This window comes from Epinephelus lanceolatus, chromosome 13 (genome assembly GCF_041903045.1).
Source record: "Epinephelus lanceolatus isolate andai-2023 chromosome 13, ASM4190304v1, whole genome shotgun sequence".
Taxonomy (NCBI): domain Eukaryota; kingdom Metazoa; phylum Chordata; class Actinopteri; order Perciformes; family Serranidae; genus Epinephelus; species Epinephelus lanceolatus.
This window is the reverse complement of record NC_135746.1, coordinates 39,237,429-39,250,445: the sequence shown is the minus strand read 5'-3', so window position 1 is coordinate 39,250,445 and position 13,017 is coordinate 39,237,429. Positions and strand designations below refer to the sequence as shown.

The 13,017-nt window shown below is 38.5% G+C and overlaps 1 protein-coding gene across 2 annotated transcripts; it reads left to right on the top strand.

Moving 5' to 3' along the window:
• The first annotated feature begins 244 nt into the window (after positions 1-244).
• LOC117270324 (hydroperoxide isomerase ALOXE3-like) lies at positions 245-11,168 on the top strand. 2 transcript variants are annotated; one of them, XM_033647849.2, is made up of 15 exons: positions 245-445; positions 699-861; positions 1,118-1,322; positions 3,394-3,475; positions 4,114-4,236; positions 4,391-4,494; positions 5,112-5,284; positions 5,415-5,558; positions 8,110-8,313; positions 8,722-8,808; positions 8,983-9,149; positions 9,324-9,445; positions 9,709-9,809; positions 10,146-10,316; positions 10,402-11,168. In XM_033647849.2, exons 2-15 carry the CDS (start codon positions 715-717, stop codon positions 10,579-10,581), a joined length of 2,010 nt encoding a protein of 669 aa, XP_033503740.2. In that variant the 5' UTR covers positions 245-445; positions 699-714; the 3' UTR covers positions 10,582-11,168. The 2 variants fall into 2 exon arrangements, with proteins under 2 accessions (XP_033503740.2, XP_033503741.2); XM_033647850.2 differs by having other exon boundaries at positions 344-441.
• Positions 11,169-13,017: the final 1,849 nt, after the last annotated feature.

Genomic DNA, 13,017 nt, shown 5'->3' with positions numbered 1-13,017 from the left:
AACTTGTCTGGCTATGTCCTTTTCCCTGCTCCATTCCTGTTTCCCCTTCCCCCTCAGTTATATCTGTTCAGACTTGCTATACATGCCTTTAAGCCTATGTATGTTAACTTTTGTCTGTATATCATCCAACTCCCCCTGTCTGCCTGAAGCATTTGGATCCCTCAATAGTCGCCTCGCATTCACACTTTTTCATTACGTATCAAGTGACTTATTCATCATACAGAACTGATACTCATTGAAGTGTGTTTTTTTCAGACATCTGGTTGTTTTTAAGCTCGGGGCAAAGTGGAGAACCAGAAAAACAAGACTGCTTTGAGTTACGTCAGCAAATTAGGGTGGAGGGGCTTGCAACATAAAGAGACAGAGAGCAAGAACAAGACAACAGACAAAGAAAACCTGGACCTGACAAAGAGGTGGTAAAAACAGCCTCCATCTGAAGGTGTAGGTAAGAACATTACTCATAATTCCTCATGGTATGATAGTTGATGATCAAAACACTCTACATGTAACAATGTAAGATTAAACTTGACAAAGTTAAACATGAAAAAGTTTTTTGTTTATATCTGTGGCAAATATTTATAGTGAATGCTTTTAGTAAATTCATTATTTGCAAGTTTAAAAAGAAGTTTCCTTCTGCAGAGTGTTGGAACACTAACTCCACAATGTAGAACTTTTATTTTGTTTCTTTTTCTTAACAGTTACCACAGAGTGACCATGGCTGAGTACAAGCTAGAGGTGACAACTGGTCACATGGAAGATGCAGGAACATGGGACCACATATATATCACTTTAATTGGAACTGAAGGGCAGAGTGAAAGAACTGAGCTGGACAATTTTGGCATCGACTTTGGAAGTGGAACAGTAAGTCAAATCCAGTTGAACATTACTCAGTACATTTACATGACATTAGAGAAAACCAATTTATTGTGTTAGTCTGACTAAAACCAGACTTTTCAAAAAACATGTCAACATGTTAGCATGGATGAAATCGTACTATATCAAATTTCTCAAAGTCAGACTAACACATTTTAATACTCTGTCTGGCTCAACTGAAAAAACCTTTTGGACAAATGTTGCTAACTTTGTTTATAATATTTATAATAATTATTATTCCAAGATGGGGACCTACACCATGAAAACCAATTTATCTCTGGGGAGACTTCTGCTGGTCAAGGTGGAGAAAGATCCTTTTTTGCTTCTCCCAGAAGATGAGTGGTACTTCTCCAAAATAGTGGTGACGACTCCAGAAGGAGATGCCATTCTTTTCCCCTGTTACAGATGGATCTCCAGGGGAGAACTGGTGGAACTGAGAGGAGGGAAAGGTCTGCCTCAACTTCTTCAAATAACTTATTATATATAATGAAAATTAAGATTCATAGATATCAGGGGTGTAACATTCACAAAATTCACAGTTTGGTAGAAATGCTACAGAAATTTCCCAGATTTTTAAAATTTTACATGTATGAAAAGTAACATTATTTGTCGTACAAAGTGAATTACAGTGTGGCTGAAATGGGCTCACCAATGTCTGGGTGTAGCAAAATCAGTGATGTCTTTCAAAGCACATCATACATGTTAGAAAATACTTGTTGAAAACCTGAAAAGACTGGGAACTGAGTAGGGCTGTCAAAATTGCTCAAAAATGACGTTCAAATATTCCTTCTAAAAATAACTCATAGGTTCGAACCATTCGAATTTTTTTTTTTTTTGCATTATGTCCACAAGAGGGCAAACTAATCAGATCAAATCAAATCAACTTTATTTATATGGCACTTTTCATATGACAGTAACACAAAGTGCCTCACAGAGGTTAAGAACAACAAAGATCCAAAACAGAAAACAAAAAGAAAAGAGAAAACCCAACCCTCCCCCCCACATAGAGATACATAAATATACACATACGCACACACCCACACACACACAGACACACACACAGACACAGAGACACACACACACACACACACACACACACACACACACACACACACTAGCTATCACTAAAGAGACATGGCCGAGCACTGAGACCCGAGGCAAGGAAAAAGCCACCTCTGGGGGCCATCCACACTGAGAGGGCCCACGGTCCACGGCCACAGGGACCGTTAATACAAGGAAACATGCTTGTATATGTATTTATACAAGGAAACATATTTACTTGTAGGTATTTTTATTTCAACATAAACGTCTTTGAAAACCTACACATTAAAACACATAAAACAATTATCTGTAACATTATGTTAGAAACGACGGCGGACCTCTCGCTCACCCCCCCTCTCTGATAACAGAAGTGACAGAGTATATGTGGTCTATACAGGCCCTTTGTTCCCCGAAACCATTTTGCTCATCTACCAGCAATCCTGACCTTTCTAAATGACCAACTGATCTATTATTTAGTAGAACAGAATATAGTTTATAAACATTACTAATAAGGCTTATACCTCTGTAGCTAAGTGGTGATTTGGGGTCATTTCTAGATGACTTAGGGATAGGCTTTATGATAGATTTATACCACTGAACAGGAATGATGCCATGATCACAACAAAATTGAAATAACTCAAACAGAATTCTAAATAATCTTGGAGACTTCAGGACTTCGTAAGAAATCTCATCTATTCCGGCTGATTTCTTTAATTTGGCCTTATCAATGACTTTTAACCTCCTCTATATTAAAGTTTGCATTCAGATATAAATTACAACCAAAAAGTCCTTGTTCATTTCATCTTCCAACATTGGCTTTGTGTCCGATATAGTCTAAAGAAAATTATCATCGAAGGCTGAATGATTACTACCAGAGAATAAATCGCCAAAGTCCTTTTCCCATTTCTCTTGTACCACATTGATGTCAGAGCTATACTCGCCAGTTTCTAATTATATAAACCAAAATTTGCACATGTACATAGTTTTTTTTTTTAAAAAATAGGTGATAAACTCCTTTCTCCATACACAGCAAAACCAAAGTAGCTCCAAACACCAGACCTGTAGGTTATTAGGGGATCTTCTATTTTTCGTCTGGAAATGGCGTTACTAATCATCTTGTAATAACCTAGCTTAGTGTAGCTGCCTCCTAGTGTGTCTCACTGGAGTAGAATGTTCTGGTTTGGGGTGGGAGGGGCAGAGAGTATGTTGCCTGTTTCCTCCTGTGGGCTGCCTTGTTGAGAACATATTAAACACAGCTTAAACTATATATTTAATTTTCCAAATGTAATAGAATAGCTCAAGGTATTGTTGGTGTGTAATGCTATACCAAACTGAAAGACTTGCATTGAATGCTTCAATATGAACATGTGTACTGTTACACCCCAAATAGATTCATTTGTTTTCACATATTTCTTGTTTTGTTGACAATTTTTGATTTTTTTCATAGTTTTTTGACTTGACTGTTTTTTCATGCCTCAGCCATCAAGGATTTTGAGGAGGACCATCCCCTGTTGATTGAACACCGCAGAAAAGAGCTGACAATGAAAAAGAGCTTTTACCAGTAAGTTTCAATCTGTGCAGTACACCATGTAGCTAGAGCTGCAGGTATGGACCCATCTCAGCGCACCTCGGTCTGCCAAACTACCAAACTGAGCATGCCTCGGGTTGCGCTGCTCGAAACTAGCTCTGCGCGGGGTTCGCCACCCTGTGCTGCGCCGGGAACCTAGAGCCCTTGATGTCTACATATGACGCACTGGGTACCCTGGGTGCATCTGTCGTTGATGTCATGGGAGACCAGGTTAATTTACACCTGCTACATGCATTGTGTCTTTTCAAAATACACTTCCATTTTCACAGTTTCTGTGGTCTCCCGTGTGAAAGTCCTGTGTTTGTTGGACCCAACCACTGCCCCTCGAGCCCACCCTACAGGGACTTTCCTGCTCCTTAAGTTACAATTTGTCTTCAGCTGTGTTTCAAACTAATGCCAATCGGCGGTGTTAGAAAACGTTTCCCGGCAGCGTATTATACCACCACGAAAGTATGTCCATTTCTATTTCATTGGAGTCTGACGCAGAAATTAATAACCAAGCTGTGGTATTTAACACCATCGGAAGGAGACTGGGTTGATCTAGAGACATATTTAAGTGCTTTTCTGTAACTGTTCATGTTTTTTTTGTTTGTTTATTTATTTATTTGCAGATGGAAAATTATGGCTGAAGGACTACCCCACATCATCCATTTTGAGAAAGCAACTGAGCTCCCAGCTGAAGTTCGTTTCTCTAAGTCCAGACACAATGAACTAGAAGATACAAAAACGTTAAAGTAGGTCTACATAGATATATATGATGAACAGAACTGGATTTCAAAATAACCATATTTTCTATGTTTTGAATCAAAAAAGTACATTAAAAGGATTAATATTTGTTCAGTCCCCTGCTATGTTAATCTTTTTTTTTCTTACCCTGTCTTTCTTCAGCGTCATTGAACTCAAGCTTAAAGGGCTGCTTGGATCTGCTGAAAAATGGGAAAGCATTGAAGACATAAGAAAAATCTTCTGGTGGAAAAAGACAACAGTATCAGGTAGATTTTGTCACCCATTTTTCAGTTCTGCAGCATAACTCACCACAGCAATGTCACCGTCATAGATTCAAAGCAAGTGACGGCATACAAGTATTTGACAGATACTATGAGATCATTATTAGATTATTAGTCAAGCTTTTATCACCATTACTGCTATTGTTGCTACTCTTCATATTATTCTATCACTTATTATCAGACATATCTGTACTATTATTATTAGCTGTGAATGTTTTTATTGTTGTTACTGTGCATCTTCGCATCTGTAGCCCCTTTTGCACTGCCTGTTCAAGGTGGGAATATCGCATCAGAATGAAGCTTGTTCATTAGGATTCTGTGATAACCACATTATTATTACAATATTCAACTGGGTCTATACAAAAAGTTGTGAATGAATTTCTTTAATGTTTAAAAATGACCAAATGTTGACATACATTAGATCAGATGCAGTTCCTTCCTGTTGGATAAAATTATTTCAGTTGCACAAAGTCAAAGATTTTCAGACCAAAAAAACATCAATCTTTTTTTTAGTTAAATGATAATGATCATCATGTTGTACTTCAAACCTCAAGAAAGAAAAGTATATTGGATATTAAACTGACCAGTTGCTATTCTTCCAGAGTATGTTGCAGATCACTGGAAGGAAGATGCCTTTTATGGATTCCAGTTTCTGAATGGACTCAACCCGAATGTGATCAAGCGCTGCTCTGAGCTTCCCTCAAACTTTCCAGTCACAGAGGAGATGGTGAGCCCATTCCTAGTAGAGGGAAGCTCTCTGGAGGAGGAAATGGAGGTATGACAGGAGAGTGGCTAATGTTTCTGTTGAGAAGATTTGAGTGTTTTAATGTCGAAGTGAAAATTCCATGAATCCTATAGCTTGCTTTGTTAAACATTTCTTTCTACGGTCTTTTCTTTCCATACAGAAAGGCAATATATTCCTGTACGACCAGAAGAAGATGGATGGAATACCCCCGAGAGCCAACAATGGTGAACCTCTGCATGTGACTGCTGGTCTATGTTTGCTCTACTTGAACCCAGCAAACAAACTGATGCCAATAGCAATACAGGTATTTAAATATCTAGAAATCAAACAGCCCTTAAGGTGATTTTTGGTGGTTATGATAGGTAAAACAACAGCTGTATTTGTTGTATTTAAGTTGTTCACTCATACAGTATATTGTCTGAAAATTACTCTCCTTGTGGTGCCATCATTAATGCGGACCATTTCAAAATACAAAAATAGAACCACCACAGCAGACTCAATAAATGCTTCTGTCAGACAAAAAACAAACAGTTATTACTCACCTATGAAGTGTTATCATCATCATCCACATATCCATATTGTCCAGACTGAATCACGCATTAAACAGCTCCCATTTCATTTCTCACACACTGACAATAAATCTAAATCTAATCTAATCTAAATTCAGCAAAATATTTAGTCCACATTATTATATGCATAGATATTCACGGAATACAATTCAAATGTTAATATTTCTCAACATATTATCCCTAATTTGTCTGTCCTGCATGTAAACAAACTGACTGGTGCATCTCAGAATCAAGCGAGCTCTTGGCCTCTCCATTAACACCTTACTTGAGCCAATAGGAGCTTCCAATGCTGTTGCTATGGCCTCAATAGCCAACCACGGCCTGAACTAAAGGAACACATTCCCAGTAATTTGCCCAGCTGACCCGAGGCTTATGGGTCTTGTAGTCAATTACACTCCGAAGCTTCACAGTAGATTTTAACCCCTCATTGTCATCATAGACTGTTATACATGTACAGAAATGATAAACAAATGGTTCCTATGTCGCCTTAAGGCAGGGAAAAACAGTTTTTCTTATCAATTCAGGTTTTCTGGAAATGTTTCCAGTAGCTATGAGTAGTTTAGTAAGAACTTATTTCCAAAAGACATGAAGTTAAAGTTAAAGTTATTCAACATTTTAACCAAGATTACTTATCTTGCATGGTCAGTACTTAGTAGCGCCCACTACTAAGTATCACAGTATGGCAAGTATCACAGCTTCTAAACGCTTTTTTGTAACCAGCTAAGAGTCTTTCAATTCTTGTTTGGAGGATTTTCACCCATTCTTCCTGCAAAAGGCTTTCTAGCTCTGAGGTGGGCGTCTTGCATGCACTGCTCCTTTTAGGTCTATTCACAGAGTTTTAATGATATTTAGGTTTGGGAACTGTGAGGGCAATGGCGGAACCTTCAGCTTGCGATTCATGAGGTAGACAATTGTGGATTTCGAGGTTTAGGATCATTGTCCTGTTGTAGAAGCCATCCTCTCTTTATCTTCTTTTAAAGATGGTGTGATATTTGCTTCCAGAATATGCTGGAATTTAATTGAATCCATTCTTCCTTCTACCTATGAAATGTTCCCGTGCCACTGGCTGCAACACAAGCCCAGATCACAATCAATCCACCCCTGTGTTTAACAGTTGGACAGGTGTTCTTTTTATGAAATTCTGCACCCTTTTTACTCCAACATACCTTTGTTCATTGCACCAAAAAGTTCTATTTTAATTTCATCAGTCCACAGGACTTGTTTCCAAAAAGCATCAGGCTTTTTTAGATGTACCTTTGCAAACTTCTGACACTGAATTTTTTGGTGAGGACACAGGAAAGGTTTTCTTCTGATGACTCTTCCATGAAGGTCACATTTGTACAGGTGTCGCTGCACAGTAGAACAGTACACCACCACTCCAGAGTCTGATCAATCTTCCTGCAGGTCTTTTGCAGTCAAACTGATTGCCTTTGATTGATTTGCCTTTGTAACAATCCTACGAGCAGCTCTCTTGGAGCATTTTCTTCCAGACCTCAACTTGACCTCCAAAGTTCCTGCTAACTGCCATGTCTTAATTACATTAAGGAAACAGCTACCTGAAAACACTTTGCTATCTTCTTATAGCCTTCTCCTGCTTTGTGGGCATCAGTTATTTTAGTTTTTAGAGCGCTGGGCATCTGTTTAGATTAGCCCATGGCTGCTGATTGACAGGACAAGGTTTCTGGTGTCAGAGAATTTATAAAGCTTTGAAATTTGCATCACCTGGCCTTTCCTAATGATAACTCTGAACAAGCCAGAGCCTCAACAAGCTAATTATGGTCTGAGACCCTGGTAAAAGTTGTCTGAGAGCTCAAATGTCTTGGGGTGCCCAAACATTTGCATGCTACTGTACAGTTAGCTCCTAAATAGACATTTCTGTCTGTGTTTATTAGTTTTTCACTCATTGTAAAATGTTAAATTTCTGTGATACTGCCATTTACTTTGAATTTGGAATATGTGAAGCTCTATGATATGGCCCTGTTGTGTTTTCCAGTTAATACTGTCCAGTTTTAGGCATCTGCAGCATCTTTTTTTTTTTTTTTTTAAATATTCAGGCAAAGGTGAAAAAACAACTTTTATTTCAGCGTGTTGAAACCTTACATTGGGGACTATTGGGGAAAAATGTACATGTACTAAAAATTGAGAAAAAACAGTTTTCAGTTTAGTTTGGGTGAGCTTGGATGGGTGCTTTAAGTGAATGTAGGTGAATTTTTATTGCAAGTTTTTTAGAAATCCTGTTGCACCAGTTTGAATATAAAGATTAAACATGTTTTTATCACATTCCAGTTGCATCAACAACCTTCTGAGCAGAACCCCATCTTTCTGCCCAGTGACCCAGAGACTGACTGGCTGCTGGCCAAGATGTTTATTAAAAATGCAGATTCCATGGATCATCAAGCAGTTCAACACCTGATGAACACTCACCTTCTGGCAGAGGTCTTTACTGTTGCTGCTGTCCGCTGCTTCTCCGAGATTCATCCCCTCTACAAGGTAAAATTACACAGCAGAAATCATGATGCTGTTGCTCTCTCTTCTGTTCCCTTGATCTGAACTGATGAAATCACAGTCTAACATTTAATTTTCAATTTCAATTAAATCTTTTACACTGAATGATAAACACATAACTAAAGGATATTAATAGAAATTGTAGGATCAAGCAATAAGGAGGAAAAACGGAGGTGGGGGTTTTACGCAAATGTAGAGTACAGGGCCTACAAGACTCCAAATTTTTACAAGTTTGGATTTTCTGAGCCTGAGTGCACACTGTTAATTGTTCCATCTCATTCCCATACTTGCCCACCATTTTGTTGCTCATGGCTTTCTTGGGGATTGACACACCCAGGATGTGCTGCCTGTTTGCTCAATTAAGCATCTTATTCTGACCTTTTGTCTGTACAGCTGCTGTTTCCACACTTCCGGTACACCCTTGACGTAAACATTGGAGCCCGCATACATCTCTTTGGACCTGAGGGGAGTCTGAATATAGTACGGCTCTTTAAATATATATTTCTGAATATTCAGACTATTAAAATTTTATTGTACACAACTAAATTTCAGCCTTTGATTTTTTTTTAACAATGTAAACACTTTTATAATTATTATTGCTTTAACTTCAAGAAACGTGTTTGATGGTGAATATTGTGTACTAATACTCATTAGAGCTCACTTGGATGTGACGGACTGACAGAGGTCATGAGAAGGTCTCACTCTGAGATGACCTACAGCTTCCTCTGTCTCCCAGAGAACATCGCTGCACGAGGACTGGAGTCCATACCCAACAACTACTACAGAGATGATGGCCTGAAGGTGTGGAACATCATCAACAGGTTAAATTTTATTTTATTTTATTTTATTTTATTTTTTTTTACAAGCAACAGCTTAAGTGTAGAGAGTGGGTTCAAGAATTCCTGTGTCTTGTCTTGATAACTGTCTCTCTGTCATTTTTCATATACAAATGTAACTATTTAAAATTTTAAATGAAATTGTTTTGTGTTCCCCAGCTTTGTGAAGGCAGTAGTGGAGTACTATTATCCCTCAGACAGTGATGTGTGTAGAGACACTGAGCTGCAGGAATGGATCAGTGAGATATTCACACATGGCTTCTTTGGGAATGAAGCCTCAGGTATTTAACTTAAATGGAACTGAATATATTGAATGAAAGTATGATTATATAGAATGAAAGTGTAAATATTTAGAATTACACTTGACTATACATAATAAAAGTATATCTTTATACATATATATATATATATATATATATATACACACACATATGGAATGAAAATCTGATACATGCATACACTTCATAGGAGCCTCTGATATTCTACATTTTTTAATGCATAGTGAATACTAATAATTAACTGATAATAACTGTGCTGCCAACAGAGATTCCAGCGTGCTTTTATACTGTCGAGGAAGTGATCAAGTTCATCACCATGGTGATCTTTACATCAACGGCTCAACATGCTGCAGTAAACAATGGGCAGGTAAACAGTTGGGGAAATTGAATACATATACTGTATATTGTGTGATTGTAAATAACAAATTGTAAATATTGTTTGAAATGTATCAAAAATTGGCAGATCTGTAGTCTGCTTCAACTGTTACTATAAATAATTTATTTTAGTAGGGCATTAGCTCAGCAGTACAAAGGTGCATTTCCTATGTAGGCTTACATCCATTTTTCTTTAATGTTTAACATTAGAATAAGTTTAATGAATTAGTTTCCCATCAAAATTGGGCCCACAACCTCACAATATATAATGAAATAAAATGTAAATAAAAAATGAGAGAAATACATTAAAGCTTCTTTCATAATTTAGTACGACTACTACTCCTGGGTGCCCAATGGCTCACTCCTGCTTCGCAAACCACCTCCTACAACTAAGGGGCAGTCAAGCATGAAAACAATTTTGGAGACCCTCCCAGATGTTGGCGAGACAGTCAGCTTTGCAGATCTGTCGTGGCTACTGACGAGCAAGTACACGGATACTGTAAGTTTAGTGTTCAGTTTGGTGTACTTTTTTACCATGAAATGTCGTCAGTCTAATTTCCTTTCTTGTTTTGTCACTTTGGTAGGTTACCTTGGGTTCATACCCTGAGGACCGATTCAATGAGCCTGCCCCTAAGCAGATGATTAAGGAATTTCAAGCAGCGCTGTCCTGCCTCAGTGAAGCAATTACAGCAAGAAACTCCCAGCTTGAAGTACCCTACACATATCTGAATCCTGCTGAGATAGAGAACAGTATAACCATTTAAGAAAGTCTGAGGAACGCATTCTGCATGACACATTATATCCATGAATTTCTCAGCCTTGGTCTTGCATGCTGGGGGGTGCGATATACTTAGCATATGGCAAATACAGTAGGTTGTGTGTTGATGGATGGGCCTGTGGTATGGTAACAATTTTAATATGTTGCTGTACGAATCAGGTACCAATAAAAAAAATGTAAAAAATGTAATGACAATAAAAAAAACAAGGATATGGTGAGGTAAAACCAATTGGCTTTTTAGAGGGAAAGAGGAATAAACTCTACTCTTTTTGTAACTGCTGAGTATCTACTGACTTTAGTCCTGAAACAAAACTTGAGCTTGGGGTACATGGTGTTAAATATACTGTGGAACATATAAAGTGATTTTGTTAGAACTAACTAGTTATGATATGCTACCAAAACTGTAGGGGTAGAGTAATATCAACACTACATTTAGTATTAGTATTCAGTTAGCATAAGTATCTATGGCTGTGTATTCAAAAGGGCATCTAGATCCAGATGCATATAGAACATGATGTGATAAACTTGTACTTTAGGCAAATCTTTACTTAAATGAATAAAAGAGCAACTTGATGAGCCTCTATTGTCCTTGTTTAAACATGTTTATTGCAAGACGAATCTGATATCAGAGAACATAATGATTCAGCATGCAAAAACACTGTCCAACATGCTTACCACGGGAGGTGGAAACATCATCAAGGTCCAGTCCTATGTACAGACACAGACCTCTGCGGATAATTCAGCTCCCAGTAAAAACATCCTCAACAATCAACAGTGAAGGTAGTCTAATTTAACAGCTAAGAAAAATAATGTTCACAGAGGAAAAAAACAGAACAAAGGATATAAAACACAAAAGTTACAAATCACAAAAGTGCCTCTCCCTTGTGTTTCCCATTTCCCCTACCTAGGCCCTATTTCAGAAAGCGGGCTCAACAAACTCTGAGCTTAATCCCAATCTCCGAGTTGACTGAGCCTGAGCTAGGAAACTCTCGGTTTAGTAACAGCTGATCAGAATAAGCTCAAACAACTCTGCGTATGTTCAGCCTTAGGGAAGCGCGTTCACGGCGAGCACCGCAAGCCATCATATATAATATATAATATAATATAATTTGCTATATTCTCTTATTCAGCTGTAATCTGATGGAGCCCAAATACACTGGGTAGCAACTCAAAATCAAACACAAAGATATTGAGCAGACTGGTTAAAGTTTTGCTTGTACTTAAATAATTCTGTCAATATTAGGCTGAGGTTAATTGAATTGCTGAATGACTTCTGATTCACATAATCTCCTTTATTCCCAGATGGAGCTATGATGAGTCCCATAAATGAGCCAATTACACCACAGAATCTTTGAATATAAAAATAGTATTCATGAATTATTGCATAATGAATCCACGTAGATTCATTTCTGATTAACACTGACAAACCTGCAGTTCTATGGAATTCCTCTTTTTTTTAAAGTTTATTTTTTGGGCTTTTGTTGTCTTTAATGGCAAAACAGCATAATGTTAAGGGAGAGAGGGAACGACACGCAGCGAAAGGCTGCAGGCTGGATTTGACCCCGCGGCCACTGCAATAAGGAATGAGCATCAGGTCATGGGGCGCCTGCTCCATCCACTAAGCCACCAATCCCCCGTGGCAGGCATTTTGATCAATTCTGATTATGCCCAGGGAAAACCACAAAAGTTGGCAAAGGTCTTTCCAGAGTCAGAGTCACTTTTCTTACTCCCCGACAAACCGTTGCCTCACTGATGTGTTCAGTGTCTCTGATGTTAGAAAGAAAACTGCCGCTGCCGAAGAAAATGTAAATCATGTAAATCCACGATGTGTATTTGATATAACAGTGGAACAGATTGTTAGATAAATGATAGAGTGTGAGGTGAAATTGTATCTTTAATACAGATAGCCTACTCCTAAGGGGAGAAATCCAAACGGGGTCTAATCACCTTCTCCTTACGCAACAGCCTCTGAATAAACTGTGCCTCAACGTCCACGACTTTATTCACAAAAGGACACGCGATGTTTCTCCTTCCTGCTACACGCTCAGCAAGCGATCAACCTCAGGCTTAGATGAAGCAAACCTGCGAGCAGCAGCCTGCCAATCCTCCTGAGTGCCAGCAGCTGCTGAACCTGCACACCTCAACAACATCTACAATCAAGCCACTGCAGTATAAAACCCTGGCTCAGATGTCCAGAATCTGCCAGATTGCTCAGTCACCTCTACGGTATAGATAACAAGGCAAACGTCTACGTTTTTTGACACTTGGTCTATTGCACTTTTTGGACCCCTATTCCCAATCTTTCTCGTCTTCTGCCTCTGACTTTGGACTGCTCTGTCTTCAGCCCCTCTGCCTCCTCTGCTTTGCCATTCCCAGCCCACCTCAGCCATCATTCCACTCAAGCCTTCAGCCTCCCATCTTC